Raw genomic sequence first — 27731 nt, 5'->3', positions numbered from 1 at the left:
TGAATGCAGTCTCCGGACAGAGAGAGCTTCAGATCCCTTCGCAAGATCCCCGTGTGAATGCAGTCTCCGGACAGAGAGAGCTTCAGATCCCTTCGTAAGATCCCCGTGTGAATTAAGCCTCCATTGAATCCTCTCTGACCATTGGCCATGGATGTGAATAACCTTACTGTCAGACAGAGCGCATTGAAAAGCAGGTTAAGAAGCCTGAAGTAGTGAGGTTACAATTCAGCACGTTGTCATTAGTTCCCCCTTTTGACACATCTTAAATTTTTTCTAGTTTTTATTATTTATTGCTTTTGTTTGATTAGGGCCTCCCTATATTTTATTTTGTAATTGTTGAGGTGTGAGCAGGGGGGTTATATGTTTTTCTTTATATGAAATCCAGGATAAGTAAATCTATGGAGACAATAACTAGATTAATTTTGGGATTGTGATGGGGAGATTAGGGGAAGGTAGGGAGCCAATAATAATGAGTACATGAATGCAAAATGATTCTAAAATTGATTGTGGTGATGATTGCATAACTGTTGTTAATTTGTTTAAGCCATTGAAATGTATGGCATAGGAATTATATGTCAATAACTAAAGAAAAGGAACAAAAGGGGAGAAGAGATCTCAGCGAAATGGGGTGGAGTACAATATGGGAGGGGCTGATGACTGGTTTTAATTGTTGAATGGAGACTTGGTAATCTGAAATGTAACCCTCCTGCCCCAATTCACAATAAAAAATTTATTTTTAAAAGTCTTTGTTGCATCATCTCAGGATCCACTCAAATTACAAATAAATAAATAAGGCTGCAGGGTACAAAATTAATATACAATGATCAGTTCTGGTGCTATATATTATCAATGAACAATAGGACTTGCAATGATATATTTATATATAATTTAAAATAACAATAAATGTATGGAATACTCAGAGATATCTGACAAAGGTTGTGTAAAAGCTGTACATTAAAAATATTTCTGAGAAAAATTAAAGAAGTCCTTAATAAACTGATAGAACAATATGTTCGTGGATCAAAAAATTAGTACTGCTAAAATGTCAATTCCCTAAATCTATAAAGTTGTTAGAATCACAATAACAATCCTTATAGACTTTTTTGGGTAGAAATTGATGAGCTTATTCTAAAATATAGAAATATAAAAAACCTAGGTTAGTCACAATGAGTTTGAAGAAAAATAAAGCAGGAGGGCCTATACTACTTGACTTAAGACATATTACAGGTTATGTTGCGGGCGCTGTTAGGTGCCTTCCAGTCAGTTCCAACTTCAAGCAAATGAAACACTGCTTTGTCCTGCGATAGCCTCACACTTGTTCTTATGATTAAACCCTTTGTTGTAGCCACTAGGTCACTTCATCTCATTAAGGGTCTTCCTCTTTTTTACTGACCTTCTACTTTACCAAGCATGATGTTCGCCTCCAGGGCCTGTTCTCTACTGATACCTCCAACAAGACCAAGACTCACCATTCTCACTTCTAAGGAGCATTCTGACCGTGCTTCTTCCAAGACAGATTTGTTTCCTTTTTGGGCAGTCCATGGTACTTTCCATGTTTTTTGCTAGCGCCATAATTCAAGTTCATCGGTTGCTCTTTGGTCTTCCGTATTCAACAGGTGGCTTTCATGTGCGTATGAGGGTCAGGCACACCTTAGTCCTCACAGAGACACCCTTGCTTTTCCATGCTTTAAAGAGATCTTGTGCATTTATCAATGCAATATGTTGTTTGATTTCTTGACTGCTGCTTCCACAAGCATTGATTGTGGACCAAAGCAAGATAAAATCCTTGACAACTTCAATCCTTGTTAATAAGCCTTCCTCTAATCTTGATGCCAAATTCTTCTTCATAGAATCCAGCTTTGCTGATGATTTTCCAGTATACAAATTGAGTCAGAATGGTGGAACGATACAACTCTGACATACTCTTTCTGGATTTTACTTTATGCAGTATATTTGCTCGTTGTATTTGCACAACTGGCTCTTACGACATGTCCAAGTTCCATGAGAGCACAATGAAGGACTCTGATTCCCATTCCTCTCAAGGCTATCCATAGTTGGTTACGATCCACAAAGTCAAATGCCTTTGCATAGTCAATAAAACACAAGTAAACATCTTTCTAGTATTCTCTGCTTTCAGCCAAGATCCACCTGACACCAGCAATGACACTCCTTGTTCCACGTCCTCTTCTGAATTCAGCTTGAACTTCTGGCAGCTCCCTGTCAATGTGCTTTTATAACCATTGTCTGGTGATCTTCAGCAAAATTTTACTTGCATGTGATATCAATAATATTGTTCTGTAATTTGAGCATTCTGCTGGGTCACCTTTCTTTGGAATAGGTACAAATACGGATCTTTTCTAGTAAGTTAGTCAAGTAGCTGTGTTTCAAATTTTTTGGCACAGGCCAGTGATTGCTTCCAGTGTTTCATCAGTTTGTTAAAACATTTCAAATGGTGTTCTATCAATGCCTGAAGCCTAGATTTTGGCTACTGCTTTTATTGCAATTTATACATCTTCCTTTAGTACCATTGGTTCTTGGTCATTTACTGTCTCTTGAAATGATGGAATGGCAACTACTTATTTTGGTACTGTGACTATATATTCTTTCCATCTTCTTTGGATGCTTCCTGCATCTTGCAATGCCCTTTGAAATTTGCTCGGCAGGTCTTTAACTGCATCACTTCCTCCATTTGCTCTACTTACTCTATGATCAAGATAAAGTTTCAGAGTCTCTTCAACATACACTTTAATCTTTTCTTTCTTTACTGTCTTCTAAATTATCTTTTGTTTTCTTCATTTATGATGAATATCTCTTCTCACATCTTCTCAGGTCTTCTATCATTAGTATTTTGTAAGTTAAATCTTTGATTGAGATATTCTCAAAAATCAGGTGGAATATAATAAAAGTCAACGCTTGGCTCTTACAGACTTACTCTAACTTTCTTCACCTTCAACTTGTACTTACTGTGTTAGGCTCAACTCAAAAAAATTCACACTCATTGCCAGTAAAGGCAATTTTGTGGGGAAAGCTTAGTATTTTTAAAACGTGGTGATGATCACTAAAATAAACAGACCCTGGTGGTTATCGGGGGTAGGAGGGCAAGGAAAGAAGAAGGAGATCACAGGCTAGACTCGGCAGGTGTTAACTTGGGTGAAGGGCAAGAAAGTATCCCAAAATAGGCAGATGGGCAAACAAATAATGATAGATGGGAAAGATAATGGGAGGTTTGATGAGTGTTGAATGAAAAACTGATAATCTGCTCTGTAAACCTTCCCCTAATTCACAATAAAAACTGGAAACACAAGGACTCCAGGACAGATGAACCCCTCAGGACCAGTGATGAGTGAAGGGAAGGTGGGGTAGAAAGGGGGAACAGATTATAAGGATCTACATATAACCTCCTCCCTGGGGGATGGACAACAGTAAGGCGGGTGAAGGGAGATGTCAGGCAGTGTCATATGATAAAATAATAATAATTTATAAATTATCAAGGGCTCATGAGGGAGGGGGGAGTGGAGAGGGAGGGGGAAAATGAGGAGCTGATTCCAAGAGCCCAAGTGGAAAGCAAATGTTCTGAGAATGATGGGGGCAACAAATGTACAAATGTGCTTGACGCAATGGATGTATGTTTGGATTGCAATAAGATTTGTACGAGCCCCCAATAAAATGATTTAAATAAAATTATTTTTAGTTTGGTGGTGGAGCTATTAGATATTGCTATGCAAATGACTAAATGAATGAAGGAAGTAAATAAAGAATGAGAAAAGAGTGTAAGAAAGAAAATGAAATTTGACCCACCTCTTATACTATATAAATGATGAAATCAATCATAGCTCTGAATGTAAAACTTAAGGTAAAAAATACCTAGAGGGAAATATACCAGAGACATGTAGGAGTGAGATTTTTAGACGACACCAAAATGTAACACGTTAAAGAGAACATTGATCACTAGAACGTCCTCAAACTTGTTTTCGGCTCTTCATAATCACTGCTGAGAGAACAAAAACTCAACCCATCTGATAAAAGACTCATGTCTAGAATATATAAAGAACTTTCCAACTTAATGATAAAAATGCACTTTAAAAAGTGAACAAAATTTTGTGAAAATTTATGTTCATGTGATCATTTGTCTTACACTCTTTTCTCATTCTTTATTTACTTCCTTCATTCATTTAGTCATTTGCATAGCAATTTTGAACAAATCTCTGTTTTTCCTTAATAATCATACCTTGAATCATTACATCCTTATCTGTTTGGCAATATGGTCTAATAATTTTTTGAGATTGAGGTCAAGCTCTTTGTGTTTTAGCTGAATTCTTAGCAAGATTCCTGAACTGCAATTTGTGCTTAGTAAGTCTTTGTTGACTGAGGAGTTTTCAAATTATTTTGTGTAATATGTTGAAAGATCATTGAATTTCTGCTTTAGAAGTCACAAGGGGACCAGGGTAGATATGTTTACTGGGCATGTTTATAAGAACCTAAAAACCCTGTGAGGTACATATCATATCCTCATTTTACCAAATGAAGGAACTGAAACTCCAGTAAGTTTAGTGATTACTGTAGAGAACTGTCTCGTGACAAAACTCATGCCTATCCTTCTGCTCTAAGCAGCAGACTACAGAACCATTTTTTCCTAGCAACACTGAATAAAGGAGAATACAGAATTCATCCGGGTGGGACTGTTTGTTTACAGGTAACATGGTTAGTCCTGCTACATTAGTCTGGATGAACTATTCATTCAGAAACAATTTCATAGAAAAACAAATTCATAGACACTCATATGTGTATAAGAAAGAGCTTTATATACAAGAGTAGTCAAATATTGAGAAAACATCCCAGCCCACTCCAGATAAAGTCCATAAGTCCAACATTAGTCCATATGCCTGATACCAATCTATAAAGTCCTCTTCTGATTCATGAAACACATGTAATGATGCTGAATGCAGGAAGATCACAGGCCAGTGGGTGGGAAGTCTTATGGATCCAGTGGTGCTATAAGCCTCTCAAGCACTGGTGTGGGTCTCCACATGGCTTTTCCAGGTCCAGGACTCTCACTGCCATCAGCATAGATCCATGTGTCTTGTCAGTAGAGAGTCTCTCAGAGAGTGAACCTGCATCCTGCCTCCAGAGAGCTATTTATCTACTTAGTGCCACCAAATGAGGTCATCAAGCTGCAATCTGATTGACAGGATAACCTCCACCCCTTCACTCTTAATCCTCAAATTGACACCAGATTATGTAATTACCACACCTGCTAATACCATTGTGACTTTGAAGTGCCCTAATATAGAAATAGTCATTTCGAACAATTAGGGACATGCCTTTACATGCCTTAATATAGGAATCCTGGTGGGTAGTGGTTACATGTTGAGCTGCTAACCTGAGGTCAGCAGTTCAAAACCACCAGCCATTCCCCCGGAGAAAGACAAGACTTTGGTCGATAAAATTACAGTCTCAGAAACCCACAGAGGCAGTTCTATGACCTACAACATTGCTATGGGTCAGAATCGACTCAATGGCAGTGCGATTTTGAGTACCCTGATATTCACTATCAGCTGGTGATCCTGAGATCTCTTTAAAATGATCACCAAACAACAAATACAGTGTCAACTTTCCCTTATAATTCTCATATTCAAACATGATTCTAATGTCTCCATTCATAAAATCAGGTTCATACCCAATGATGAGCTAAAGTTTAGAAGGCCTACTGAGCAGATAAGAACTCACAGATACTTTGGCTTCCTGATAGACTAAGCCTTTCTCTCTGTTCTCTGGTTATGCTGAGATGGCTTGCCACGTTGAAATCTTCTTTGGAAAGGGTTGAAGAGAAATCCGAAGCAGTTGGCAGATGCCAAGAGATCAGTCCTCTTCAAGAATGCCCTAAAGCCCAGCCTCCTTAATTTGAAGAGGGCTTAACCACAAGATGTTGTTTCTGATCCAGTGTTTCCTCTTTCCCCCCACAGCTAGCCTATTGCTTGCTTTCTTGGGAAATGAGGACAACCAAATAGGGTCAGGCAATTACCCTTAGTTTTCCAAAGCTACGTTGAGGGCAGAATGAGCTTTGAAATTCTTGTTTAATGTGTGTGAAAGGGAGTTCTCAGTTTTGGATGACTGTACTCACCATCCCAGGCTTCCACAGAGCTCTGCAGCTCCCTTAAGATTGACCTTTTCCTTAAGTCAACCTTAACTTTATGGTGTGACAAGGCCTCACAGTCTACTGATCAGTTTCATTGACCACCCAGCACCCTTGTTAGACTCTGTCTTGCCTCTCTCTTGCCTCGGCATGTGCCACATTTCTTCTAATGTCCGGACTTTAGATTGTGATACTCTTATCTCCAACAGAATTTCCAGTTTTTATAGCCTTTTTTCCTTTTAATTCTTTGAGGCCCTATTCTTTTCACAAAAACTCCCTTTACTTCTCAAGCTTGTAGAAATCTCTTTCCTCTGAACATTCTATGGCATATGTGGCAAACACATTGTTTACAGGAGTCCTGGCAGCATAGTGGTTATGAGTTAGACTGTGATCTGCAAAGTCAGCAGTTCGAAAGTATCAAAGCTATCAGAGTCTCTGAGGGAGAAGACAGGACTTTCTACTCTTATAAATAGTTACAGTCTCAGGATCAATAGCGGCAGTTTTACTCCATCCTATAGTGGCCTTTCACTCAAGGTGGGACCTTGTGTGGCTTCTTCTAAGCTGTAAAGATGCCAAGTAGGAGGATGAACAGAAGCACTAACCACAAGAACAATCAATTAACGGGGATTTACCATGAGGAGTGTGGTTGTGCTTGAAGCACATGCTGGTAAAAAACTTAATCAGTGTGATTAAATCACACACAGAGAAATTATTTAATTGGTATATGTTCTGCTATATATATTCTCAACTACAAAAAGACAAAAATGAAATACATTATAAAAATTTATATATACATGTCTAACTCAAAATGTGTTGCTGATAGAGGAAGAAGGGGGAGCCAACCACAATGATTGACACATGACTAGCGCCCATCCCAGAAATGGGGGTGAAGGGAGACAGCAGTCGGTATAACATATGAAAATAATAATAATTTATAATTTATCAAGGGGTCATGAAGGTGGGAAGGGAGGCAGGCAGGAAAAAACCAGGAGCTGACACCAAGGGCTCAAATAGAAACTAAATGTTCAGAAAATGATGATGGCAACATATGTACAAATATTCTCGATACAATTGATGTATGGAGTAAGAGTTGTAAGAGCCCAGAATAAAATGATTTTTAAAAATTTTATAGATATTGATAGAGGATTTGTTGGTAAGTAATAACTTCATATTTTATAGTTTTGTTTCTGTGTTGTGTAGCAATACTTTTTGATGTGTGTGTGTTTATATTTTTTTGGCTATTTTTTTCCCTGTGGTAAAGCATCATAAATTAACTATTGTTTTTTTGATTCAGTGGGTAGACAAACAGGCCACTTTTAATATTTGCAGCAGCTCAGAGATGTTGACTTTCTCATTTGGACTTCAAGCTTGGTTGTAAACTACCCATTTAGCTCGAGGAGATATTCCTCAGGGCTTTGATAAAATTGCTGACAGTGTTGCTACTATCTCTCCACCTAGTACCACTTTCTTCCAGTTCCTGAATATATGTTTCTTTTTCTGCCCCCTCGAAAAAATGTCTCTCACGACTCCTGCCTACTTACTGCCCTTTAGAGACAAGGGTCACCTCTTCATCTGCATGACCTTTCAAGATTTAGTATCCCACAGACCAACTGATCATGTGAACCTATCTACTTCCTACTCTGACAACTGTATTTTTAAAATCATAGTTGTTACCATGACTCCTCTGGTACCTGACTATGCTTATTGGTTCCCAGTCTCAAGGATTTGACTTCACTGACGAATAGGACAGTCTATGTCTAACCTCCCATTTCCAGCACTGTGTCAGACGTAGAAAGATGAATGGATGCATAGAAAGAGAAGGTAGGCACAAAAATGACCGTTTCAACCATTAAAAATCCTAATTCAGTTTTCCCTTAACACTATACAGGTCTTTCTTCCTGTAGAGTATTCCAGCGAATTCATGCTTGGGAAATGCAAGATAATACCAACAGACTTAATTTCAAATTAAGTTTTCCAATTAGAAACCAAGGGAGAGGACATCTGATAGGTTGTTGCTCTTGTTAGTTGCATTGAGTCAGCTCTGAATTATAGCAATACTGTGTACAATAGAACAAAATATTGCCAAGTTCTGTACTATCCTGACAACTGTTGCTTTATTTGAGCCCATTGTTACAGACCCTGTGTCAACCTCTTGAGGGTTTTCCTTTTATTTCATTGACCTTCTACTTTACCAAACATGAGGTTCTTCTCCAAAGTACATGAGAAGAACTCTTGCCATCCTTGCTTCTAAGGAGTACCCTGGGTGAACTTTTTCCACAAAAGAATTGCTTGTTCATCCTTGATTCCTTCACTAGTCTTCATCAACACTGTCATTCAAATGTATCAGTTCTTCTGTGGTCTTCCTTATTCATTATCCAACTTTTGTACGCATGTGAAGTGATCAAAAGTGCCATATATTGGGTTCAGGGTACCTCAAAGTGACATCCTTGTTCTTTAACACTTTACAAAGCTCTTGTGCACCACATTTGCCCAATGCAATGCTTCATTTGATTTTTTGACTGCTGCTTCCATGAACATTGATTGTGGATCCAAGTAAGACGAAATCTTTAACAACTTCAGTTTTTCCTCTATTTATCAAGGAACTATCTGTTGCTCTAGTTATGAAAATTCTGGTCTTCTTTACGCTGAGTTGTAACCCATACTGAGGACTGTATTCTTTGACCTTCATCAGTAAGGTCTCAAAGTCCTATAAGCTTTCAGCAAGCAAAGTTATGCCATCTGAATATTGAAGATTATTAATGTCTTCCATCAATTCTGATGTCAAGTTCTTCTTCATATAATCCAGGTTCTCAAATTATTTCCTCAGCATATAGATTGAATAAGTGTGTTGAAAGGATATAAGCCTGAAGCATATCTTTCCTGATTTTAAACTATACCGTCTTCCTGTGTTCTGTTCAAACTGCCTCTTGGTGCACATGCAGGTTCTACATGAGCACAAATAAATATCTGGAATTCCCATAGTTATTTAAGATCTTTATATTCAATTTTCTTTGCACAGAAAATGAAACACAAGCAAACATCTTTCTGGTATTCTCTACTTTCAGCCAAGATCTCTCTGGCATCAGTAATGATATCCTTCATGCTACACCCTCATATGATTCCAGCTTGGATTTCTGATATCTCCCTGTTAATACACTACAACAACCAATTTTGAATGATCTTCTGCAAATTTTTATTTCATGTGATATTAATGATTTTTTATAATTTCCACATTCTGTTGAATCACCTTTTCTTTGAAATGGGCACAATTATGGATCTCTTCCAACTAGTGGGCCAGGGAGCTGCTTTCCAAATGTCTTAGCATGGACTGGTTAGTGCTACCAGCCCGATGTCAGTTTGTTGAAACATTGCAAGTGAAACCTTGTTTTCACAACTGCTTTCAGTGCAGCTGCAGCTGCAACTTCTTCCTTTAATACCATTAATTCTTATACGCTACTCCTTGAAATGGGTCAATGCCAAACAATTCCTCTTGGTACAGTTACTCTGTGTATTTATTCCATCTTCGTTTGATGGTTCCTGCTGTCGTTCAACACGTTGTCTGTGTGGTGGTGGTTGTTGTTGTTGTCAGGTGCCATTGAGTTAGTTCTGCCTCGTAGCAACCCCATGTACACTTTGGGGTCCGGTGCCATCCTCACTAGTGTTATGCTTGAACTCATTGCCGTCACTGGCAATCCATCGCATTGAGGGGCTTCCTCTTCTTCTCGGACCCTCTAGTCTACCCGTCATATTGCCCATGCTTCCTCTTGGATTGTTCAATATTGCAACTTGAAGCTTGAATGTTTCCTTCACGTCTTTCAGCGTGAGCTATGCAGCGCTTGTGCTTCCCTTTGGGTTTACTGACCCCACTTCTTTGTACATTGCAATTATGATGCTTTACTGTACAAGCTACCCTTTGTCATTTTATGCTTAGCAATTTTACTTAGTCATTCCTTTAACATTCATTTTAGTTACTCTACATTTAAGAGCAAGTTTCAGAATCTCTTCTGACATCCTTTTTGATTTTTCTTTCTTTTCTGTCTTTTTAATGTCTTATTTCATGTGTGGTGTTCTTATGTCATCCCACAACTCATCTTGTTAAATGCTTAAAATCTATTATTGAGATGGTCTATACATTCAGGTAGGATATACACAAAGGTGTATTTTGACTTTTATGAACTTCTAATTTTCTTTAGCTTCAACTTGAACTTGCATAGGAGTAATTGATGAGCTGTTCCAGAGTCAGTCATTGGCCATGTTCTGGCTGGTTATATTGAGCTTCTCGATGGTTTCTTTCCACTGGTGTAGTGGCTTTGATTACTGTGTGTTTTGTCTGTTGAGATCCTAATGTATAGCTGCCATTTATGTTGTTGACAAATGGTATTTGCAATGAGAGGTCATTGGTCTTGGAAAATTTGATTATGTGGTCTCCAATACCATTTCTATCACCATGGCTTATTTTCCAGTTATCAATCTTCTTTGTTTCCAAATTCTGAATTACATTCACCAGTTTTCATCAATGCATCACGACTGCATATTTGATCAATTTCAGATGAAAAAGTTGGTAAAATTCTTTAATTTGTTCATCTTTGACTTTAGTTTTGTGGTGTAATTTTTAATAAGTTGCATTCAGTGGTTGTGATAGGTTTGGTGTAGCTTTGCTAGGTCAGGATTCTCAGTAGTTTAACAGTTAAGTATTCCTCTTAATGCAACCTAACATAATGTAGCAAGCAGTTGTGGGAAAATTAGGGTGGAGTACAACCCCTTACTCAGATCACAGTCTGATAATGTCTCCTTGGCAGGGAGGGGGGATATATATATGCTGTGTAGAACTACCTTCCTTCTTCCTACTGGCTTGGATCCTACATCTGGTTTCTTGGAACTTGGACTGACAACCCTCCATGTGGTCTACTGCTCCTGAGTGGCTGGTCGTTTTGCCTGCCAATCTTGATTCATTCGACTCTGCATCCCCGAACTATGGTCACCTGGCCTCATCTTTGACTGCCTGCTTCCTGGGTCATTGGCCGGCAGCCACATGAGCTGAAAGGGCCCGCCATTGGAGGATATGATCTATGATTTTGAGCCAGATTGAGCTTGCCTGCTTTGAGGATGTATGGGTCACTCTCTTGATATAAATGCCTTTACTGATATGAATTTCTGTCTTATATTTATATAAGTGTCTCTGGGCTTGCTTCTCTTAAGAAACCAGCCTAAGACAGTGATCATTCTTATAGACATATGGATAGTAGCCTATCTCTGACAGCATTGTACTTCTGGCTAGATTGCGAAATGTTCTTTAGGATGATGAATGTGACAACAATCTTCTTCAATTTATCATTCCCCACAGAGAGACCATATCCTGTCCGATGGCCAATAGGAGTCCACTTCACCTCATAATCACCTAGGATATTGATCTTTGTGTGTTGTTTAGGTTCATATTTTCTATATTCCACAGGCTAATTGTCATTAGATGTTTTCAGCTGTCCCTGCCCCTTTTGAGTTGTTCCACATCAGCACATGAAGGTCCTGAAAGCTTTATTTCTTCCAAGTCACTAAAGTTGACTATACTTCAAGGAGACAATTCTTCCGCATTCATATTTTGAGTGGAACCTAAAGCACTCACCTTCTAGCACTGTATTAGACAGTGTTCTATTCCTAGTCAGAAGCTTTTCAGTGGCTAATTTTTCAGCACTAATCTACTCCTTTCTTCTTCCTAGCCTATCTTAAGATGGAAGCCCTGTTGACATGTCTCCATCATGGGTGACTCTGCTAATGCTTGAAATATCAGCAGCATAGCTTCTGGCATCACAGGAACACACAAGCGACCACAATATGACAAGCTGATGGATGGATGGTGGTAGATCCTTACACTCCCTTCTGATTGCAAAGATTAGGCAGCTTGTATAAAGCATGTAGAACTTAGAGCCCAATTTAAAATAAGATCTTATAGTTCTATACCATGTGCTTCTTCTAAAAGACTTTGTAAACAAGTTTTCCTCTTATTTGAATTGCTTTTTTTCATTCATAATATAAACCATTGGAGGTTGAAAGAAATGGTGAAAAGCGAATAATGCTAAACTTCTGGTGGTGCAATATAGTAAAAATAAGAGAAAATCTATAGTTTTGTAAGTTTTTCATTTTGTTTAGCATCAAATCATATCTCCCAGTCCATAGACTTTCACATTTTAATCCCTTTCCCATTGAATAAGAAGCCCTGGTGGGGCTGTGGATTAGCACTTGACTGCTAACCAAAAGTTCAGTAATTCAGACCCAACAAGACACTCTGCAGGAGAAAGATGTTGTAGTTGGCCACTTTTAAGTCTTAGGAACCCCATGGGACAGTTCTACTCTGTCTAATTGAGTTGCCATGAATCACAATCAACAGTGGGTTGCATTTTAGTTTGAGATCCATTTAATAAGCCCCCGTATTAGTGAGCTGAAGAGTACATGCATTAGAATTCATCGAAAGTGTGCGTGTGTGTGTGTGTGTGTGTGTGTGTGTGTCTTAAAGTATTGTACCTTCTCTTCTCTTCAGGTTACATTTTGACGGAGTAAAATCAATCAAATGAACGGTCATTTATGAATACACTGGAGAGGGGTTCTTTTCCCAGTGTCACTCAAGAGCACAGAGACTGAAGCAAAAGCTTTGTTTTCATTTGGTTTCCTGCTTCGTCACTTTAGCACCTTTTGGTCTTCCTTCCTGGCCTTGCAGATGTTTAGCTAGTTATCCAGAGGAATGTACATATTACATGTGACATGGTGTATTAGACCATTTAAGAAGGGTTTGGAATGCAAGATCAGAGCTGTAATTCAAATTTGCAAAGGTTCTTCATGGACACAGTATTTTTAACTCCATGAATACCTTGAATCTTCCCAATGGAGTAATAGGAAATTTACATCTGGGTCATAGGAAAGGTTCCAGGAACCTGGGCTTGAGCTACGACTTCTCTTTAGAGTGGCTCTGAGTGTGTTGAGGACAACTCCCATCTCTCAGGGAACACACAGACAACAGGGACAGCAGTCACATCAGCACCATAGCAGTCTGTCCTCTAGCAGTTAATTTGATATTTGTTTGGCAGCACTAAACAGATAACCAAGTTAGAATTTAAAATCAGAAGTCCTGCTTTCAAAGAATGGCCCATACATTTCTATCGTGGCAGGCAATCATTTGTAACCTCTGAGCCATGGATCATATTTATACAAATGTGCTTCTTTACATACTTGCATAGAATGACAATCGTGTGACGATTTAATGCCAAACCACACAGAAATTTGTTGGGTATTCCAGATGCTATCTTTTAGGTTGTCATGTCAATACAAGAAAGGATCTAAGGCTGTATATAATCATGTTTCATTGTGCCCTCCTTCTCACGGGTCACTTATGAAAATATGATCAGTCAATGAGCCCACTCTCATATCACAACCTCAGAGTGATCCTTGTTTTATTTCTACCAAATTTTCTAAAAAGCCCATTTTAATTAATAAAGCAAAAAATGTTTTTCCATGAGTCTCTGGTAATTCAAAATCCTTCAACCAAATAGTCTTTGAAAAGATTTGTTGAAAAATATAAATAGGTTATACCTGAAGACTCGCTTTTACTCATGTATTAATTCCTCTTTTAAAATAGCAAGAAGAAGAAGACACTAAAACTCAAGTAGATTTAAACAACTCCACACAGGCACCCTGTTTTTCAGTATTTTTCACTAATGGAGAGGGGGTCAAAGAAAAATACATCACCTGGAACATATTACTCCTCAAATTATTTTTCAATCAATAAATGAATAAATGAATGGCATATACAAATGAATGTTGTGAAAGAGTTTCCTAATTTTATATTATACAGTGCCATTGGAGTAATAACTCATTTATTTTATTAAACATCAATAGATTAATATTTTTATTAATTGGAAATATTGGCTTTTCAAGCCTACGAATGTGTTTCTGGTCACATATAACCTTTGTGCATCAAGGAGGGCCTTGTATTATGATGGTGGAAGAATGGGATTTCAGGGAAGTCAGGGAAGGAAGGGGTGTAAAAGGGATGTACTTATTCAGTCTGTATGCTGAGCAAATAATCAGAGCCGCTGGGTTAAATGAAGAAGAACTCCGTCTCGGGTTATTAACAACGTGTGATATGCAGATGATGGACAACTGTGCACGCACAAAGTGAGAAGGACTTGAAGCACTTGCTGATGAAGATCAAGTACAGCCTTCAAGATGGATTCAGCCTAATGTAAAGAAAACAAAAGTCCTCACAACTCTACTAAGAGATAAACAGAGAAACAACCGAAGTCAAGAGCTCTAAGGATGCACTTCACTGGGTAAATCTGCTGCTCAAGACAACTGTAACAATTTGAAGAGCAAGGCTGTCACTTTGAGGACTAAAGTTTGTCTGACCACTTCATAGGCATGTGAAGGTTGGATGTGAATAAGTGAAACTGAAGAGGAAGGTTGCATTTGAATGACGGGCATGACAAAGAATATTGGGAGTACCATGGACCACCAGAAGCACAGCCAGAATGCTTCTGGAAGCAAAGATGTTGACACCTCATCTGATGTACTTTGAACATGTTATCAGGAGAGACCAGTGACTGGAAAAGGACACCATGCTCCGTAAAAGAGGTGAAGGAGAAAGAGGAAGATCCACAATGTGCTGGGTTGCTACAGTCATCGTTGCAACAGTGGTCTCAAACAACTGAAGAGGGCGCAGGACTGGGCAGTGTTTCATTCTATTGTCTACAGTCTCTCTGAGTCAGGACCAACCAGCAACAACAACAATCTGTTATTGACCAAAGTGACTCGGGTTTTCAGCTACTGCATTTGCCTCTATTAGTCAAACTAACTAGCTCACGTGGACACTTTGTTGTTGTTGTTTAGCTTAATGATAGGTTATTTTCTTATTTTCATCTAATGGAACAAATTAAATATGACATAAAGGGCAATGGTTAATTGTTTCAGACTCAGTATTGACAACTTGAAGCACAAGCCTCATTCACTTCCATTAAGTTGATTCCATCTCATCAAGACCCTGTGCTGTGGCTTCAAAAAGTTCATAGAAAAATGGAAGTTAGCAAAATAATGGAATTGCTCCCCACAATTTTAGAAGCCCCTTATCTATAAACTTATACACTCATCATGCAAGAGATATTTGTGGAAATATTTCCATATGTCTAACACTATACTGGATACCATGGCTCGAAAGCCTCTCCTTCTGGAAGGCATATGGAAGCGAAATATGAACAAACATAACAATATAAAAACTCACTGGCATTGAGTTGATGCCAACTCTTAGTGGCCACATGGGGCAGGGTAGAACTGCCCCTGTGAGTTTCTGAGACTCTAATTCTTTCTGGGAGTAAAAAAGCCCGGTCTTTCATTCTAGGAGCAGCTGGTGGTTTTGAACTGCTGACCTTGCAATTAGCAGCCCAACATGTAACCACTACACCACCAGAGGCCCCAATATATAGCAATATCATGTGTTAGGACCTCAAAGAAAAGGACCTGCAAGGCACCAAACTCTAAAGCAGACCGAGGTAGTTAGTTTATTGTGCGAACCTGGCCAATAAGCACATGTGGGGTTAATTGAAGGGTGGAGAGATAAATGGCTCAGTGAGCCTCGCCTTTCAAGTTCTCAGGTCTCTTGCTTTCTGATGGTCGGACCAAAGTGCAGCTACTTTAGCAGTTCCCTGGTTCAGCTGGCAAAGCTGACTTTCTGCAAGCCATCCCTGAGGAGAAGCTGCATGGACCTACCCCGATGCAGCCCTGGGTACTGGAGCAGTCATGTGGAGCACCCTGCCAGCACTGAGGTGCTTACATGTTTTCTGATTCGGCTTTCCTCCTGAGGTTGGCGTCATGGTGTGTGTTTTGTGAGATGGAGGAGGACTTTGTGGATTGGTGTCAGACATATGGGTTAATGGATTAATTAATGTTGGACTTGTGGGCTTGGGCAGCACTGGGTTGGGGTGTTTTTTTTTGATATGCACTTGCCCTTTATATAAAACTCTCTCTTATACATGAGTTTCTGTGGATTTGTTTCTCTAAAGTACCTAGACTAACACATTATGGTACCTTGGGAGTGGGGTACTGGAGAAACAGATCATAAGATGGAGTAGATGTTTGTTTGACCTCTCCCTCATGGTATTTTTTCTTTTGTCCAGCCAGAGGTCAGATAAAGCCACACTGTTTACTCGGTAGTTTTTCTGGGAAACTATGGGAAGTAGGAAAATAGAAAGTTTGTAAGCCCACTTGCTTTGCACCATTAAAATTTGATCTTTAGATGGGTTTAGGCCATGCCTGTGAAGAAAGCTTTGAAAAGATATGCCCCACCCAGAGCTTTGGAGTACTCAGGAACCAATGGTCTTTGTCAGAAGCTGGAAAAAATCTGGAACCATGAAGAAAACTCCCCTCTGGGACTGAATGTTAAAGGGAGCCTGAGAGCAGGCTGAAATGCTTGCTAGGTGACCACCTGGAGCTACTTGCTGGGTGGAAGTGGGAGAAATGCAGCAATGAAGAGACCGGTTGAGTTTAGCCACTGACACCTGTGGACTTGGTTTACAGGAAAAAAAATGAGAGCAGGTTGACTGGTCTAAAGTTCATGACCTAGCACAAGGGAGCTAGGCTTGTTGAGTATTGGTGAAAGCCCATGGTTTAAAGGCAAGGCAACCAATGGGCACCCTGTGGAGGCTGAGTGAGGCAGCCCATATTGAGTTGACCAGAACCCAACCAGCTGGAGATTTTTGAGCCTGTGAATTGGTGCATATTGTTGCTGACTTTATGGATGGCCTGTCCGGATTTGACTTTGCTTATGGATGCGGACTTCACAAGGTTCCAACTGGAATGAAGATTCTTCATGCAGAAAATATTATTGTCTCTTCAGAGCACTGACTTGATGTAAGTGGGCAGTATATAAACTGGATAAACCAAAATTGGGGACGGGCGGGGTGGTGGTGATTAAAGGCATGAAGTGGTTGGCTTACAAACTTTCATAGGTAGGGGAACATATTCACAGGATTATAGTGTAGGTGTTACTTAATTGCAATTGTGAGGCTAAAGAATTACCCCATGCCAAGTTGGTAAGGGGTAGGTTGAGGTAGTTAATTGTGCTAACCTGGCCGATAAACACATGCGGGGTTAATTGAAGGCTCGGGAGCCTTGCCTTTCTAGTTCTCTGGTCTCTTGCTTTCTGATGGTCAGACAGAAAAGGCTTTGCAGAGATCAGGTATTTGAAGTCAGTCTTGAATTTAAAGTTCAATGTAAAGCCTATGTGCATGGTAGGCTGGACTTGGGTGAGCATTTTACATGGTGTGTCTGAGGAAGGTTGGTTTGAGAGATTCCAGTTTCCTCATCATAGTACTGGGAGTAAGAAGAACTTTGAATATACCATGGCCCACTGAAAACCTATGCTACTCAAAGGGTGGTCTGTGCCCATTACCTGACAGCATCTTAGAACTGCAGGATTTCAGACTCATCTCAGACCTGTTGAACCAGAACTTCCATTGTAAACAGTTCTCCAGGTTATTTTTTGTGTAGCTACAATATTCCAAGGCCTGTGGTCAATGTGCCTAAGTTCAAAGATTAAAGCAAGGCAAATGAAAACAGATACATTTCATACAGGTTTAAAGAAAATGATGTCAAGGTGAAATTAAAGCAAGCACTTGGTAGCACCTCAGTCATGCAAAATGGTTGTCTGAACATGTTGGGGTTTTGCTTGGTTGGACTCTGATATTGTTACCCATTCAACCCCCATAATTCTGTTTTCTACTTTTCCAGGCATGCGCCAAGGCAATGATCATGGCACTCAGTACCGTTCAGCCATCTATCCTACCTCTGCTGAGCAAATGGAGGCAGCCTCGAGGTCCAAAAAGGACTACCAGAAGGTAGGCTGCGCTCACACCTGGGTTGGGTTGGGTCCCGAGGACTTACCCAGGGTCCCGTGTTTGGAGGAACAATCTTATTTATGTCTTTTCCCTGTCACTGCATTGCATTTGTTTTTTTAAAAAAATCTGTCACTCTATTGGAGTAGAGCCATTATGCTCGATAAATGCTATTAAATAAAATTTTAAGAGGAGGCATGTAAGTATTTCTCTTTAAAATCAACTCATCCAGATGAATGTGCAGCTTATTATACAGTCTCTCTCTCCCTCTCTTGCCAATAAGAGTAAATTGGATTATAACACAAATACTCCTCAGGAATGTATACAGCACATCATGAGACGATTATTTTCTGTCTCAACCTTGATAATACTTAAAAAGCCTTCTCCCGTAGAGATTTAGTGATTCTAAAAACAACTCGAGTGTCTTCATTTTTAGAGACCCACGATAACATTGGAATGTCACTTCTGATATTTCCTGATGTTGATTTAGTCAATGACATAGAACGTAGCTACAATAATGTTGCTGTAATTTAGAATTCGATAAAAAGCCTGGGAAGCAGCTGCCCCCAGGAATGTCTGAGTTCTCCATGGTGGCAGGGATGTATCAGTGAAGAAGACTGTCCCAGGTCTGTGCCAGCTGGAGAAGAACATGCAACTCAGTGTCACCTTGACCCCAAAGCAGAGAAGGCTCAGGAAGATGCTGATAAGTTCCCACTCAGCCTTCGGCCCTCCCTGCCTCACACCCTCCGAGGCTGCAATGGATGTGGGTGACAACTGAACCTTTGTCCTTGTAGTAGGTGACGTCTAGAATAACCCCCAAGAGCCTCCACCCTTGTGTAATTTTTTTCTCCTTCAGTGTGAACTGGATTTGTTTAATGACCCACTTCTAGTAAATGAGAGAGCGTTGGGATATTACTTTTGATATTAACTTATTAAAAGACACGGGCTTTGCTCGGGGGCTCTTTCCCAATTTTTCTGGGATCACTTGTCAGAGAAGGGATATGCCATGCTGTGAGGCAACTCATAAGGCAAAGGACCTGGAGGCTAGATAGGCAAAATAGGGAACAGAGGCAACTTTATGAGGAAGGTAGACTTAGTGTTGGAAAGGTGGAATTTGAGGTACCAATGCAATGGACAGTAGTCTTCATGGTGTCATGAATTATTCTTGGAGCTGCTAACTGCAAGGTCATCAGTTCAAAACCACCAGCCTCTCCACTGGAGAAAGATGAGACTTTCGACTTCAGTAAAGATGGACAGTCTTGGAAACACAGGAACAGCTCTGCTGTGTCCTGTTTCTATGAGTCAGAATTGCCTCGATGGTAGTGAGTTTGATTTGACTTTGCTTGATGAAAATGGACATCCAAGTGGTGATTAGGAGGAGACTTGGGCTCTTCCTGTCTCTTAGGGACAGTTGTCGTGATTGTTACTGGGTTAATGCCTGCAAAGCATAGAGCTTATAATAGTTAGTCTTTAATACTGCTAGTAGTCATCAACCTATATTGAGCAAATGAAGCCCAAGGAGCTGAAAAATAACCTGGGAGAACTGACCGGGTAGTGGAGGGCTTCTGAACACCAACTCTGTAGAGATGGTCAGGGCATGCCTGCAGCAAGCAAGACAAGGCGCTAGACATTGTAGAGGATCAGCCCAAGCAGGTTTGTAAAACGCCATTCTGGTTGTTGTGATCGCACTTTATTTAGTTCTCAAGGCCACGTTAGCAATTGATACCAGGTTACAACTGATGCTGTTTATACCATGCCTGATTCCATTAACTTTTCATTCCAGTCTTTTGTGAACTTTGTGAAGTCATTACTGGGTGTGTGAGTACTAAAATTTAGGTGTGCAAAATTAGTTCATTGTTCTCACTATTGCCTCAATTATTTCATTATATTCTGGGAATGTTAATCTTAAATTATAAACAATTATTTTAACCATTGGCCTTTTGAGTGTTCCATAGCCAAGTATATGGGAATTAAAGACCTAGTTTTTCACCTGTTTTTTAAAACTAGTTATCTTGTGTTTTTCCATAAAGCTTGGCATCTTCTATGTATGTCTATAGCAAATAGTGCTAGTAGTGAAGTGGACTATGCATTGAACTGCTAACTGCAAGATCATTAGTTCAAGTCCACCAGCCACCCCACAGGAGAAAGTTGAGGGTTTCTGCTCCTCAAAGATTTAAAGCCCCAGAAACCCTAACAGGAAGTTTTACTCTACTCTATAGGCTCACACTGAGTAAGAATTGAGTCACTGGCAGTTAATTTGGTATTTTGTTTTTTTATGTCTTTAGCAGCGGCAAAATAGGGATCGACAAAATCGGTATACATTGCTGTTGTTTAACATAGCCAGGTATTACTCCTTAATCAGGGACCTAATACTGTTCTTTCCGTATTTTATCGCATAAATAAAATTGGCCCTAAATGCCACTGATAACAAAGTTCAGTATTTCTCTGAGGGACAATTGACTAAGATACAGAGGGTCTTGGCTCTAGACCAAACCAATGCTTTTAGTACGTCTTCCTACTAACTAGTCCATTCTGTGCTGTCCAAAAGAGTAGCAACTGATCATATGTGGCCACAGAGCATCTAAAATATTGCTAATATGACAAAAAGAGCAACTTTTAAAATTTTATCTCATTTTATTTTCATTAATTTACATTCGTATTCTCATAGCCACTTGTGGCTACCGTATTAGACAGCACCGCAATTTAAACAAGTCCTACAATATGTGTGTGTGTTGTGGGGCAGGGGCAAATGTCAGGAGTCTAAGCTTTTCTACTCTTGTCATGACTTTTCACTAGCGCGTGGAACTGCCATGCACATAAATCCATCAGAGGTGATCCACTAGGAAGTACTGCTTCCTTTTCACTGTGGAGATCCACAGAACAAGAGGTCAGGGAGCCTTCTCTGTCACCCATGAAAAGAGCTTCGTACTGAAAGTCACTGTCCTGAGGACCCTTGGCTGACCTCATTCCAGTGCAAAGAATGCTTCCATGGCTGGTACAGCCATTGCCCAATGGCCTCCACCTGAGAGCACTGTGTCAGAATAGATTCTCTGGCCTTCCCATGAACACCAGGAACTGCTGGCCCCTTTCCTTTTTCTAGAGAACTGCATCATGAAGCATCAAGTCCTTTTCCTTTTCATCCACCAAAAGATAGGGCGTTTCACTGTGCACCCCACATTCGTGGAGAATAGGGCTTATCTGTCACTTTCACATAGGTAGCCATGGTGATTTTGATCTTAGCCTGCGTCCCACAAATAAATAGCAGAGTATGAGATGAAGACCTGTGTTAGAAACTTCTTGGGGGCGTGCACTGCCAGGGAGCAGGAGAAAGGGGCAGGGTTGATTAGAAGTAAATGAGAAAGAACCAATACAAGTTGGCTATTGCTACTGGTGACTTGTTGCTTGATCCTGCAGAGCCTACTGAGAAGCCTTCCTAAAAATACACGAATCCCAGTCATTCCAGGGAAGGAAAGGACGCATTTATCCATTGGCTCCCTTATGCCATTGGTCAGGGTGCACTCTGCACACATGAGCTGTACATGTGTGGCTTAGGCATCATGCTGCGTCTCTCGGATTGGAGTTAAGAGGTACATGGCACAGTTAGAACAGTGCTTCTGAACCTTCTGAATGCTGCAACCCTTTCATACAGTTCCTCATGTTGTGGTGACACCCCCACCCCCAACCATAATACTATTTTTGTTACTACTTCATCACTGTAATTTTGCTACTGTTACAAGTCGGGGGACCCCTGTGAAAGGGTTGTTCAACCCCAAAAGGGGTTGTGACCCACAGGTTGAGAACCGCTGGGTTAGAAGGTGAGTTGGTAGAATTTTGTACCTGCATAATTTAATCAGGGTCTGTACAGAACTGGTTACTACAGCAGGGGCTGGATAAGAAAGCATATGAGAAGTCATATAGTTAGCTTTTATTCCATAAAGAGGTTCATAAGTGCTATTACATTTAAGTTAAAAAGTAATGTAATTCTTAATAGACCACACAAGGCAGAGAGATCTCAGATCCTACCACTTTTCAATAGCTGTGTAAAGGGGAGCAGGAAGCTCAAGAGGCGACCCTGGAATTAGCTTTCTTGTGTTTTACAGCCAGGCTGGCCTTGACTCAAACATCTGAAACACCAGAGGCACCGAATTAGGAAGCAGTGTTTTCTAGCACTCTCCGGTTAGGGTCTAGATCTCCACAGTCTCATCAAAAACATTTAGGGTTTGTTTCTAAGAGCAGGAAAATTCTGCAGATGAATCATTTCACTGATTGTGTACATACAATTTTCCCTATTAAAGGTTGGCAATTTTCCTCTTTGCCCTGTCACTAGATTCTGGGAATTCATCTTCTTTGAGTCCTGCTGGGACCCCTCCACACTGACTATAACCTAGACTTAGGTTACTAATTTAACAGTCTTCACCAGTTTGCCCCCAGTGACCTCCTGGTAAGAAGCTTCTTCAGCAACTTCTTTATGTGTGAAGTTTGGAGTGACAGTATTGCTTACCACAAAGCAGCTATTTGAACATAAAATTAGCTGATTTTATCACAGGGACCAATTGTTAGACTAATTAGATGTGCAGTACTGCTGATGAGCCAGAAACAGAGTGATTTTCCATCTAAACTGGGGTTTTCTGCAAAGTTGGCTGGGTTGTAGATACCAGGCTCTCCAAGAACCCACTGGAAATAAAAGATGGCTGAAGACATACACTAACTTCTAATCAGATTAGAGGAAGCAAGAATCTCATAAGGCAAAGCATCAGAGTGAAACACAAACTTCACTCGAGGTTCTTTGACCTTGAAGATTCTGATTCTGCTCCCTAAATCTGACCTAACTCCAATTCAGACTCACTGCCATCAAGTTGATTCCAGGTCATAACGACCCTATAGGTCAGGGTCGACCTATGACTGTGGATTTCCAAGACTGTAACTCTTTAGGAGTAGAAAGCCTCACCTTTCCTCCAGCGGGTGGCTGGTGGTTTCAAACGGTTTACCGTGTGGTTAGCTGCCTAACATGTATATCTATTGGTGTGCCAAGAAGTCGAGCAGCATGTAGAAGGTGTTTTTGCCTTTTGACAAGGACTTTCCTTAACCTCAATTTTATCTATTTATTTTCTTAGCGTTTCACGGTGGGATGATTTGCTTTTGGTACTAGTTGAAGGAGATCATTTCATGTGACTGCTTTTGCATTATCAAATGTAGATAATTATTCCTCCCACCTGAACCTATCCTGACAAAGAGTTTTCTAATATCCGAGATCTCTGGTAGTGGGAGGGGGGGATGGTCAGCATCTGATTTTTTAACATCTTGAAAATGCAGCTCTTCCTCATTTAAGAATTTACTCTTGTGACCACTTTTTGTTAAACATTGGATTGTGCCCTTCAAAATGCATGTTCTGAATCCCACCCTCTGTGCTTGTGGTTATAACCCATTTGGGAATGGGTTGTCTTTGCTGTGTTCATGAAGCAGGATTGGGGTGGTGTGTCTCTTGCTTCAACATCTTTTGAGATATAAAAGAGATTAAAACAAGCAAGTGAGCAAAGCAGAGAGGGAGGAAATGAGATGAGAAGTCATGTGTGGATTCCTGGAGAGCCCAAAGAAAGCAGGTCTCCCCTAGAGCCAGCACCCTAAACTATGAGTGTGTTGTTGTTAACATCATTCATTTATGGTGCTTCTATTATAACAGCCCAATGCACCACGACAGAGTCGGAAGATGGGCAGTGTGACTCTAACAAATGCTTACAATGGCGAAATGGTTTTGGAATGGGGGAAACGCTGGGAAGGTGTTAAGGTGTCTAATATCAAAAGCCTAGATTGCCTTGCAGAGGCTATTGGTAGAATTAAGGACATCAAAGGAAATTCTGGTGAGAACTCCGAAGGAGTTAAGAAGAGTTACAGAAAAAGTATTATCAGAGAATACTTATGGAGCCAGCAATAGAATAGTGCTAGAAAAATGATTTTTAAATGTGTTTCTTTCTAGTGAGGCTTGGAAAGAAAATGATTAACATGTGATTGGACAATAGAGGAAAAGTGGTATTTTTTTATGCATGGGGAAAAAATGTATCTGAATTGTTTTCAAATGTTTGGGGGAAGGTAAAACGTGATGGATGATGATATTTGGCTATCTAAGAGCTTAAAGAGACTGCATGATTTCTCCTTGCAGCTTATAATAAGATGTAAGAGGAACGAGGGATTTTAAAGTGAATTGAGCAAAATGAAAGCAGAACTTAAAGATGTGAAAAAAATGTACAAATTAAGGTCACAGGTGTTACAATGTTCAGCAAGGATGGGTTATGCAATCCTTTGTTAAATATAATAAGCCTGAGACTGATGAATCTAACCAACTACCACAGCAGAAAACCCACTAGTTTAAACTCCAGGAGAGAGAGAAAGAAGGAAAGAAAGAAAGGAAAAGAAAGTTATCTGCCTCTTACAATTCTACAGGCAGAAAATAGGCCAAAGAACTGTCATCTGTTGTCCTTTAAGAAAAGAACCAGCCAATGAAGCTCCAAGATCAGTAAAACTGTTGGAAAGAGCATTGGAAGCAGATTCAAAGGGTGGGGTCACCGTCTCCTAAATTCTAAACAGCCTCCCAAGTTTCAAAGAATCTGGTCTTTGCCAACTTGGTTCTAGAAACTGGGGCTGCCATTTAGGTGTGCCAGGTGACAGGGACATTATTCCTAAGGGACAGAAGAAAAATGGGCCTTCCATGTCAAAAAGGATGGTGTCGCCCCTTTGAAAGACTCAGAGAATGGGAACTGCCCACAGCCGAGGGAGCAGAGTTGACGTCCCAGTGGGCCTGGAAGGTGGCATTGTTTGGGCGCCCTCTCCCAGGCTCTAGAGTCATAGCTAATACTCAGAGTCTGGACAACAGGGCCATTTCCCAAATGGCCTCAAAGAACAGAGAATTATTTTCAAATCTTGAGAGTTCATATATGTTGTTCTGTTGGGATTTGTACTTGCTTGGTGCCTCTGATTTCACTCCCATGTCTTCCATTTGTAATGACTGTCTACCTTTATGCCGGTTGCATCAAAGTATGTTGGGAACAGATAAGTTATAGTCTATATTTTCAAAGGTTCACAAATATAGATGAGTTTTGCCCAGTGTGGACTCTACCTGAAATTTCTCCAATATTCAGAAGATACGATTTTGGACTTAAGAATTTGGGGATGCTCTAATGAGGTTCATTTACTTTGCATTTGGGGAGGACGACGTGAATTTTGGGGCATCAAAGGGTTGTGGATTTCATTGTTTCTCACCAAAACAGGTGTCATAAATAGTAACCTTTGTGCCGAGGGTTAAAGAGAGCCCCGGTGGCCTGGTGGGTTCCTCCTTGCACTGCTAACCGGAGGGTTGCCCAGTGGACCCACCAGCGCGCTCCTCCTCAGGAGAAAGATGAGCGTGCCCGCCCCCACGAAGAGTTGCCGCTTCAGAAACTGAGGGGCGTCTCTGTTCTTTTCTGTAGGATCTTAGCAGGAATAGATTCATTGTTAGTGAGTTTATTTTTATCGTTTTACGCTCAGGGAGATTGGTTGTCTCTGCTACGTTAGTGAGCCTGGCGTCAGTCGCTTTTGAAATATGAAAGATTAAGCAACAATGAGAAGCAGAGATGGAGGAATTGAGGTGCCAAGTCATGTGAAGATTGATCAGAAGAAACAAGGATCCGACTCTTAGAGCTGGCCGACAAAGTGTTCTCTAGACCTGGTTTCTGAATTTGGACGTTTAGCCTCTTAACCCATGAGAGAAAAACTCCGTTGGTTAAAGCACTCGTTTGTGGTACTTCTGTTATAGCAGCATTAGATAATGAAGACACTTTTAGGTTACATTTCTTTAAACTTGAGAATCTAAAAGTTTTTGTCCTGGTCACATGACCTAGCTCCTTCTGAACTCCCCAAGCTTTGTGTACATTAAGCAAAATGTTTCCTCTGGATATTTCTTTTTTATCATTAAAAGAAGAAAAAAGAACAGGGTTTCCTAGACATATATTTCACAACATATTAAGTTTTAATCAGAATGAAGTCTTTTAAAAGTGAATATTAAATAACCCACTATATTTCATTATATGTTTTCAAAATCTGTGTCTGTCTCTCAATCGTTTTTTCCCCATTTATTCATCCATGAATCCAACTACCTATGTCTTCACTATATACCTGTAATTCTTAAGTATTTAACATAATTTCATGCTAAATTTCAATTACTTAGCAATCTGTGACCTATCATCTACATGTTTGTGCATGCTCAGTACAATGTCATTTAAGTAAAAGTGCCCTAGGAGAAGGTAATGTCTGTAGTTATTGCATTACTACTCCTATTGCTTTAGAATCAAGGTTCAGATAGATGACTTCATTTACTCTCTTAAGCCTGTAGTACACAGCCAGCTCGTCAATGACTCCCTGTGTTTTCCGGTTAAGTCGCAGTCAGTGGTGGTTTGTCTCCGGAGTGTGTGTGTGAGTTAGGGGGTGGGGTGGGGAGAGATGGGAGGTGGAAATAGGAAGAGAGAGAAGAGTGAGGGAGATGAACGCTTTCCTTCTCAAATAATCTACCTACCTTTACGACCAAGGAAGTTTGGCTGATTTTTCTAGCAGTTTAAATACAATTTCTATATCATTGATGCCAGATTTGTGGTCCTGACTACTCCGTAATTTCCAGATCCCACATCCAACTTCTGTGCAGTTTACACTAATTTGTCAACGTAGTATTTCCTAAAGCAAAGGCTTCTCTTGGGCCCATCCCTCTCTACAAGCCCCACAGCTCCCTGCGCTCACCCTGTCCATTGACAGGCTTCCCCAGCCAGCATGTCCTAATTTGCTTTATCAAGAAAATGAAGGGTGACCCCGGTCCATCGCTTTCCCTTGCCGATCACATCCAATTAATCAAATGACTCTAGGTTTTGCCACCAGATTATATTTCGGATGTGCCTGTTTTTGCCTTCATTTTCAGGTTTAGGCCACTATCCTCTCCAGTTCAGGACCATTGGGCTGCTGTTCTGCCACTTTCTCCACCACCTACCCAGAGTAGCCAGAGTGATCGTGAACAGATCATTGAGGTTCTCTGGGTGAAACTCCTCGGTGGCCTCCCACTGTATTTTAGTGAAGCTTAGATGCCCTGTGAGGTTCCTCACAGTCTTTCTAGGGAAAGTTGTTCTTGTTCGGTGCCCTGGAGTCCATTGTGACTCATAGCAACCCTGTCTACACCAGAAGGAAACACGCCCGGGCCTCATGATCACTCTTGTTTGAGCCCGTTGTTACGACCACTGTTTCAATCTATCTCCGTGAGGTCTTCCTCTTTTGTGCTGCCTCTCCACTTCACCAAGCATGATGTCCTCCTCTAGGGACTAGTCTCTCCTGGCAACGTGTCCAAAGTAGGTGAGACAATGTCTCGCCATCCTTGCCTCTAAAGAGTATTCAGGTTGTACTTCTTCCAAGACATTTGCTTTTCCCTTTTAGTTGTCCACGGTGCTTTCGGTATTCTTCATGAGCACCATAATTCAAATGCACCAGCTTTTTTTGGTCTTCTTATTCATTGTACAACTTCCACATTCATAGGAGGTGATTGAAAATACCATGGCTTGGGTCAGGTGCACCTTAGTCCTTAAAGTAACCTCCTTGATTTTCAGTACTCTCAAGAGGTCTTCCACAGCTGATTTACCCAATGCAATGTGTTGTTTCATTTCTTGACTGCTGTTTTCATGAGCATTTGATGGTGGATCCCACTTCAATCTTCTCTTCATTTG

At 40.4% G+C, this 27731-nt stretch overlaps 1 protein-coding gene across 4 annotated transcripts in view; it reads left to right on the top strand.

Moving 5' to 3' along the window:
- Positions 1 to 27731, top strand: part of MSRA (methionine sulfoxide reductase A) — a 569740-nt gene that overhangs the window by 398819 nt on the left and 143190 nt on the right. For all 4 annotated transcript variants that reach the window (XM_004707633.2, XM_045286763.1, XM_045286765.1 and 1 more), the window contains exon 5: positions 17900 to 18006. In XM_004707633.2, the coding sequence (XP_004707690.1) occupies positions 17900 to 18006 (107 nt within the window). The remainder of the gene's footprint in view (positions 1 to 17899; positions 18007 to 27731) is intronic.

The sequence above is a fragment of the Echinops telfairi genome, unplaced genomic scaffold (genome assembly GCF_000313985.2).
Source record: "Echinops telfairi isolate 266 unplaced genomic scaffold, ASM31398v2 ScPeMD7_9;HRSCAF=40, whole genome shotgun sequence".
NCBI classification, from domain to species: Eukaryota; Metazoa; Chordata; class Mammalia; order Afrosoricida; family Tenrecidae; genus Echinops; species Echinops telfairi.
This window is presented reverse-complemented; position numbering and strand designations above follow the sequence as displayed.